At 37.8% G+C, this 9363-nt stretch overlaps 1 protein-coding gene across 1 annotated transcript; it reads right to left on the reverse strand.

The window, feature by feature from the left end:
- Positions 1 to 2555: 2555 nt before the first annotated feature.
- LOC306854770 (NTPase KAP family P-loop domain-containing protein 1-like) lies at positions 2556 to 6016 on the reverse strand (the record flags this gene model as incomplete). Its single annotated transcript, XM_079393004.1, has 4 exons — positions 2556 to 2804; positions 3403 to 5228; positions 5339 to 5473; positions 6001 to 6016. 4 exons carry the CDS (start codon positions 6014 to 6016, stop codon positions 2556 to 2558), a joined length of 2226 nt encoding a protein of 741 aa, XP_079249130.1.
- Between the last annotated feature and the right edge of the window lie 3347 nt (positions 6017 to 9363).

Genomic DNA, 9363 nt, shown 5'->3' on the forward strand with positions numbered 1-9363 from the left:
TCGCCTTTCTCTCTATAGCCAAAGTCCACCATCAAAAGCAATTCCCTTTATTTATGGGGTGTTCACCAAGTGTTCTGCACAGAACTGAGATGGGAGAATCCCTATTAAATTGGTTGAAATGAGGGAATCTAATCCCATCTAATTTCAGTAAAACACTCTTTATAGCTCTAAAAACCACATGTAAATGGAAGCTATTGAATCAAAAGCCATAAAGCCATATTCTATGTGCCCGGCTGTAACTCACTACACTTGTGGTGTGAGAAGGCGGTTTATTATCCATCTCTATGTGTCAAATTCCGTAATCAATGCCATGGCTTGTAGTTTGTCCTGCCGGCACAGGCACCATGCACATCTCATCCGTCCTGATATCAAATATTGTTGATGTTATTGTTAGTTACAGAAATTACCACTCAGCTACATGTTACGTGAGCATTTTTCCCAAGCATTTTCAACACAAATGCACATTATGTGCTTAACGGCCCCTACAGACCAGAACAGCAGCCTGAAAGGAAAAATGCTGCATGATGCAGTATTGTATTTTAAGGCTTTTCTTTGTGTTCATCTAAACGTTATGCTATGCATTATGCGTTATGCTATGCTCTCAGCAGAACTCGTTGTTTTCATTTTGCATGTGAAGAATCCATCGATACAATTTTATTTTAAAATCACATCGCCATGTACTGTGTAGCTATTTCCTCTGCTTACACCATGGACACTTTCCTGCATTGATTCTGATTGAAAGGGGTAAGAATACCCCCCCCCCCTTCCTGGCCCATTAAATTCCCTTAATATGTCTGCATGATATCGATTTCATATGAACCCCCACTTTGATGTTCACAATTTCAGAGTCATATTTCAGTCTGGCACCTGACCTCTCTTTGTCGATTGGTTTGTCTTGACTGTACTTGAGGAGAGGATTCAATAAAAGCAACCGTAATAACTGCATGTTTGCAGTTTCAGCATCACATCTTGATGCATTCAGATGTAATTTCAAGCAGTTTTAGAATGTGTGTTTCTAGGATTTAGTGTGATTCCTACAAATTAGCATAATTATATATATATATATATATATATATATATATATAGTGGCACGTTTGACTGTCATAACTAAAAATATATAGCCTATATCTCTCCAAAAGTACCATTATGCATGCTATTTTTTCATATTTTCTAAGATGTTGTTTCATGTTGTTTGCACAGTGGTGCATATTTGACTATTATAACTTATAATTCAAACTTTTGCATTAGTGTTATGTTCCGTCATAGATCCGTGGGAGGTCTGAGCTGCATGGAAGATATATATTTTCTCCGCTTTCTCAGAAGCCCCATTCCCACAGAGCATAAAGTAAAACTCAGTGACAGGCAGTGCGATTAAAAAAACATCTGCACGCTGTCATTCAGTCCTATATTAAAGTTTTATAGAAAGTAAAACTAAAGTGTCAAAGTACAGATTCTGAACACTGCCAAACTTTTTGTATGGAAAAAAAAGATTGATATAATGAAACCAGAAACTTTGGAGCTGCCATGGGAATTTCATGAAAAATGGTTCACGTGCAACATGACATACTATAGTAACACATACTGTATTTCCTTAGTTTAGATCAAAGGAATATGAGGTTGTTTGACTGTTGCACAATGTTCACGTGGATTTTTTTTTATGTTTTGTGGCAATGCTTTATTGCACTTGTGTTATATGTTTCAACTTTGTATGAGATTAACCTTTGGTGGCCATAAACATTTTATGTGTATAGATATGAACCTTGTACAAATGACCTCTGAGATATTTTTTTTCAAAATATACCATGCTGTCTCATTTTAGGCTTTATGTCTCCCTTCATATTTTTTATTCTGAAAAAACCCCCCTAAAAAATCCATCTCTTTGTTTGATGGGCAGATTGTTTATGCAACCAGTTTTGATGCACATAAACCTTATCATTTACAAACACTAAATTTGGTTTTGTAAAGTCTAATGCCTTATGTGATTATATTTATTTTTTCTTCACAGATCAGATCGATGGTCTGACAGTATTTTCCTGATGAATGATGTTATCATTGCACCTGCTGTGTCTCAGTTTTGGATGTGCGGGGAATAAGTGTACACTAGCTGAAAAGTTTTTTCATGTTTTAGAGATGGTTGCACAGTCCTATAAAGTTTGTATTATCAGTCAATAGGTGGAATCAATACATTAATCAATATTCATTTTGTATTACCCTTTATTCTTCACATTGCAGAACATGCTGCAACATTTATTATTTTGATTCATGCAGAAATGACACTCAGTAGTAGTTTATTTTATTTAGAATCATTGGAAAAACCTCTTAATGGTTAAAAGAAACAAATCTACTTATTCTGTTACAAATTTGATCTGTTTGAAGACTGAAAGTGTCATGATTTGTTGAGTAGTCTGATTTGCTGGTGTACATTTACTGCCTTGCCGTAAAGGAATAATATTTTGTAGGAATGCAGCATTGTTTCCTGAAACATTCTTAGTCCATTGAAAGCATGCACAGGAAGAAAAATGTAGTGATGCGAACCTCAAGGTCAGTTATACTTCTTACTGGCCATATGCAGATAGGCATATGACCACTCCAGGGTTTGTGGCGTTTGGAAGAGTGTTTGCCTGAGCTGGTTGACTAGAAGGTATGACCCCGAGGAAATGAATTTTAAAAGACGTCCATTCACCCAGAGTCATTTGAAGGACTTGCCTGAGGTCTTTGGGGTCACTGAAGAGAATCGTTCTGCCATCTATGAAATTTTCCCTTACCATTTTGAGATATTTCTCTGGGAATCTCAGGTTTGACAGCTAAAAAGAAAGAAATGCACATACAGTATTTCAAAATGCACATATAAGTCCATACAATTAGTAAAATAAATATCCAGCATACTGTGTGCATGTGTTCAAACGTTTGTTAAGGTTTTATTTCTTTTTTTTAAATGAAATTAATATTTTGATTCAGCAAGGATGCATTAAATCTATCAAAAGTGACCATAAAGACATTTATAATGTTACAAAATATTTCTATTTCAAATAGATTAACTTTATTCATCCTGGAAAATTCTCATATTTTCTTCAAAACATTAAGTAGCACACTCACTTTTCAATATTTACAATAAGAAATTATTTATATAATATAAAATATTTTAAACTGCAATAAAATGACACAATATTAAAGTTTTTTTTACTGTATTTTTTCATCAAATAAATGCATCCTTGGTGAGACTAAGAGACTTTAAAAATCTTATACTGACCCAAAACGTTTGAATGGTGGTTGTATAAATAAATAAATAAACAAACAAATAAACACACACACACACACACACACACACACATTACCGTGTAAATACTGCTATGTTGAAACGAATTGCAGCTTTGAATTTTTTTCTTAAAAAAGATTACAAACCTCTTGACAAATATCTTCTGTTTTCATGTCCATTACAGTTCGTGATGAGAGGGACTGGAAAGCATTCCTTCCTGCTCTCTTGAGTCTGCGGCTCCCACGGATCCTGGCCAGCTGATTCTTGATGGAGTAGTTTAAGTTCACTGTGCAAACCTTAAACTTCTCCAAATCCTCTACAGTGAATTTGAAGTGGTTCTTTAGGAAAATCTCGAACAGCTCAGGGTCTCCGTCTCTCTCCAGAAAGTTATTCACTGCATATCCAATGATGCAGAGCTCCAGACTGTTATAATTGAACACGTCCCATAATTTCTTGGTATTATCAACAGTACAGATTGATCCATCTATCTCGTCACTCTGTTGGTCATCTTCAACACACTGAAGAATCCAACTTAATCTGCAAGGCCAGCGGTCCACCAAAACCACCCACGCAGCAATTTTCTCTGGAGGTGGAGGCTCCAATCTTCGGGTCTCCATAATCATAATAGTTACTCGAATAGAGTTAATTACTCGTCTCATTGACATGGTGTCTCCAGATATGTATGCTGGAAGTTTGCTTTTATCTCTTGAGGTGATGTAGGAAAATGCAGACTCAGTTAACTTATCCACTTCTTGAAGATTAAGTTCTGCTGCAGCAAATGTTTCAACATTTCCTTTTTTTGCAATCAAAGGGATGGCTTGTTCTTCTTCAGCCTCACTGTACTTTACAGAATACTCATCTTCAACAGAGAACGATGTCCTGGGATCTTCTAAAGCAGATGTTCCAGTCTGTTCAAGAGGATTATGTTCAGAGATCTCAGACTGACCATGGACAATATTTTCAAAAACACTGGACTTTGAGTCATTAGATAGTGGAGGCACGGTGAAGGGTAGTGTGATTATGCGATCTAGAAAGTCATACGCAGAATCTCTTTTGCTTAGACAGTCTTCTGCCTGTTGGACCTGTCTAACCAGGACTTCTGGATCTACAGCAAGAACAGAAATGAATGGACTCTCTTCATCAGATAGGAGAATGTTGATAGCATCCAAAACACCTACAATTTTCTTCGGTGTGCAACGATCCAAGTTGGTGATCTCCAACACCACCCTGATCCTCCTCCTTTCAAAGATCTCCATGAAGTGAATGAAGCAGCACAGCAGTCTCACCTCCAACCGAACTTCATGCATTAGTCCCAGCTGTTGACTTACCTTCTTGTTGTCCAGCCCTTGTCTAATTTTGAGGTCTTGGTTGAAGATAAGGTTCTTCAATAACAATAATATGAATTGTAGAGCTCCGACCGCAGGAACACCAAGTACAGCGATGGCGAAACCTTCCAGTGCACCATAACCACTGGACTCCTCAACCTTTTCTCCTTCTAAGTGTTCCTTCAGATGAGGAAATCCAAACATGATGAGAGGAACCAGAATAAGGAGTGAACCAACGAATCCTATAAGTATTAGCGCCCAAATGGGGATGCAGCCCGACTTTTTGGACCTCCAGTTCTTTGGAACATCCTCAATCTTCTTATTCCCTGCATCTTTCTCTTCGTCATATTGGACGATGCGGAAGAGGCCCAGCTGGAGTTTACCAAAGCTGTTCTGAATAGCCTTGCTCAACTGCATTACCAGTCCCGCCCAGAGAAGGTCGCTGCCTGCAAAATGCCATGCGCTGAACCTCACAAACATATAACGAATGTTCTTCATGTTCTGGTTCTGCTCCGTCCACACAGGCCGATAGAAGAGGAGCCGCAAGATCAGAGAAAGCATGTCAGAAATAGAGGGAGTAATTGAGCGAGGCTTTGGTTTCTTGGTGTACTTCGCTTCTCTTCTTTTGGCCTCTTGATCCATATGAACTTAAAAAAATAGGAGATAAAGTGGAAGAAACGTCAAAATCTCCAGGACTTTTGGAGGACATCTGGGAGGGTCGATCATTTCAAATTGTTTGACAAGTGTTCACACTTACCCTCAATGTTCTTGAGGACCATGTTGATCCTGTTGTGACATTCTGAATACAAACCCACTGTCACAGGAGAAGAGACCTTTGTGAGGGTTTTTGATAATGCATAAGCATACACATTATCCAAAGGGATATCTGTCACTGGAAATGAAACATAGTTAAAAGCTGTCACATTTTCTATTGTAGATTTTTCTGTAACTCTTAATTTGAGGTTTCACAACACATATTCATGTTATCTTCACTGAAACACAATGATTTATGCCTTTACTACCACAAGGAATAATTATGCCTAACCTAGTTTTGGTCAGTATTTGTTTTCAGGGTGAAGTCTATCAATTTATTTATTTGTTGCGATGATGTTGACGTGGGTGAAACAGGTTGCATAAATGTAGATAAGACAAACGACTAAATACCGTGCAATAAACGTGCAGTAGACAATTTTTCATGGGTTTATCTGAAAGGGGAAAGTCTGTGTTTCATTCAAACAAACAATGAATAATGGATTCAACGTTAAAAATAGGTGGAGGACTCTCAGATAGTGCTGTAAAACTGAATGTAAAAAATGTTGTGATTATTTGCCACTAGCTTATTTTTTGTTTCTCTCTATTTTTTAAGAATTTTCAAGTATACTTGAGTTTGTAGTTCCTTTTGTATTGTGTGAACCATACCCTTTTCGATTGCCATCAGTCCTTATTTACATAACACAAAACTGTTTCCTTCACCACTTTTGCTGAAAATGAAACCAAAATACAAGCAATTACATTTCAAAAATGTTTTACATAATACATTAATATGCATTATTAATACGCAATATGCATAAACACTAGGGTTGGCACGGTACATGTATTCGTACCGAACCGTCTCGCATCTCGGTTCGGTGTATGAGGCCTTACGACGAATACAGGCAATTCACCCCCAAGGGGGCGCCCGCAGTAATGCATCGCCAGCAGAAGAACAGCGAATGCCATGTAGCGCCATACGTATCCCTTCTAGCCTTAACCATGGCTGTATCCGAAATCGCCCCCTATACCCTCATTCACTATTCCCTACATTAGTCCAATCATACAGTTCACTTGAAGGAGTGAATTAAAACGAGTGAGTGAATTCAGACACTGAGTGCACCGGAAGGACTGCCGCTTTTGCATAGTTTGCTTGCTGTTTAATAATCATTTGATACAGGCAGCTCCAGTAGTAAGATTGAAGGATTTATCTTGAACTCTGTCACGGAAATTATGTATAAACCCTAATAGTCAATTTACAATGAATTTTGTACCTATGTTGTATTACGCTGTATTAGGCCGTGGACGAGCACTTCTAAAATGAATGGATGGATGATTCAGCTGCGGGCGCCATCTGGGGAGACGTGGGAATTTGTTCGGTGCGTGACTCTCACAGTGCATTCTGGGGATTCTCTAGCCGTTGAGTGTACATCGGTTGTATACTCGTTTTTGCGGTGCATTGTGGGATTGAGTGCACTCGAGAACATCCACTATCCTTTCGAACACCACTTAAAATGGCTGTCCCCTCAAATAGTGCACTATCTGAGGGTATAGGGGCGATTTTGGATACAGCCCATGTGTTGCGCACTTGAAAACAAAGCCCACTAAACAGTCACCATGAGCTGATTCTGAATGTTTCTCTTACATAGACTGACAAAGGCGTATACTTTCAAGGCTTGCACACTCAACTGTTTGCTGGAACTGATGTGTGTGTTTTTTGGGTTTTTTGTGCATGTGTGTGTGTGTGCGTGCATGCGCGCGCTCAGGCGCAATCACTTCAACAGTTCCTTATACCAGCAGAATCAACTTTAAACACTTATTGTCTTATTAATAATCACTGTATAAAGGTTTGCTTTTATTTGTATTTACACTCACAATGAAAGCAAAACAGATTGTATATATATAACGTAATACTATTTAGTATTTTCACATCTAGATGAAAAAAAAATTATTTGTACTACTGTCTGTTCAAAATAAATGAAAAGAAACTGAACATAGTACATTTCTTTTTTTTCCCCTGTTGTACCGAAATCGTATCGAGGTACGTACCAAACCGTGACATCTGTGTACCGTGCCACCCCTAATGAACACTAATTTATTATAGCTGAATTTATGAAACAAATACTATGAAGCAATATATTTCTTCATCCAATTCAGCTATAGGCATGCAATGTCAATTTAGTATGTGCTTACCAAAAATGAAAAGCATACCAAAAAATATTGCAAATGCATACCAATGCACATGCTGACAGCAACATATTAAATTAGAATGGACATAAAATATACCAGTTTATAACAGTTTGTGTTGCACTTTTGAAATGAAGCCACCACACAAAGCTCTTTGAATCCCTCACTATGAAAAAATATGATAATGGGGAGAATTTCTCACCTTCTCCAAGCAGAATTAGCAAGCAATCCTTCAGGCACAGTTTACTGCAAAATTGCTAGTACGCCAATATCCATTCTCCATTTTCAAAGATGTTTCATGTAGACAGAAGAAAACTGCTTTTGCTTTACCAGATGCAGTATAGAAGAGAAAGTTAGTGGAAGAGAGAGTTTGCTGGTGTGTAAACATTAACTGTGGAGCTGTAGGTGAACTTTGAGTTAGAGCTTAAATTATATCTACAATATAATTTATAACTGATGTTTATGTATTTATTGCTACATTTATTAGTGATCCAGTCATGCAAGTTTACTTATTAAGTGAATTAAAAAAATAAAGTGGATCACTATTGTGGCTGTCACGATCCCAGTCTGTGTTCCCCTGTTTTATGTTTCTGATTCTGTTCTTATAGATTTTTTCAGTTCCCGTTTCCCTGTCTGCCTTTCTGGCTTGTTTGTTTATTTTATTTATTGAAATTTGAAATATTCTTAAATGTTACTTGCTCGAACATGGATTCTATACTTTCATAATAAATACTATTCTTATTTAGCAGGCTTCAGAAAGGATGGATGCCAGAGTTTGGTGCCAGTTGATGGAACTTTCGCTTGCCACTGTATGTTACATATGTTGATCATGTACATTGTACATGTACTGTATACAGATTTATCTATTTTGCAAACTTGAACATTTTGTTGTGACATTTGGTTTGAATTCTACTTCTTAGCTTCTTGTTGGCTAACATAGATGAAGTTTTATTGAAATTGCAGGAATGACTTGTTAATAGTCGTTATAATAGTATCCAAGCTGTTTTGCATTCTGTACCATTTCCGAAGGATTTGATGAGCAAAGCTAATTCACTTGCAGTGCAACAGTTTACTCTTTTGTCAGGTTACTTAAATAAATGAACTGTTGGGGCAGTCGTGGCCTAATGGATAGAGAGTTGGACTTGTAACCTGAAGGTTGTGGGTTCGAGTCTCAGGTCCGGCAGGGATTGTAGGTGGGGGGAGTGAATAACCAACACTCTCTCCACTCTCAATACCACGACTGAGGTGAGACCCTTGAGCAAGGCACTGAACCCCCAACTGATCCCCGGGCGCTGCAGCATTGGCTGCCCACTGCTCCAGGTGTATGTTCACTACTGTGTGTACACTTGGGTGGGTTAAATGCAGAGCACAAATTCTGAGTATGGGTCACCATACTTGGCCACACACCACTTCCCTTTTTCCCCTTTCCCCCTTTATGCTTGATCAAGCTTCCGAATAAACACAATTTTAAAAGTCAAAAAAGCAGTCTGATCTGGCCCAGATATGTTAAACCTGAATCTGGCATTACCTAAAAACTAAAAGGCGATTGTGATCTGCACTCGGCTCTGATAAAGCACACCAGTGTAGAGTCTCAGTGTAGAGATTTCAGAGCCATTACCACATGCTGTCTGGGAGCTCTCCCAAACAAATAGATTAAGAATTTGAGTATGTGTATTGTATTATGATTATAGTTTGATGTATGTTAATCACTGTATGATTTCAACAATTTCAATGTTATTTTGTTATAAGTCTACAATTGTATTTGCTTCGGTGTATTGTATTTCCCGAAGCATGATGAAATAGAGGAGCATAGAATATAATACAACAATACGCTGTTTCTACGAA

This window comes from Barbus barbus (assembly GCF_936440315.1).
Source record: "Barbus barbus genome assembly, chromosome: 35".
In the NCBI taxonomy this organism is placed as follows: domain Eukaryota; kingdom Metazoa; phylum Chordata; class Actinopteri; order Cypriniformes; family Cyprinidae; genus Barbus; species Barbus barbus.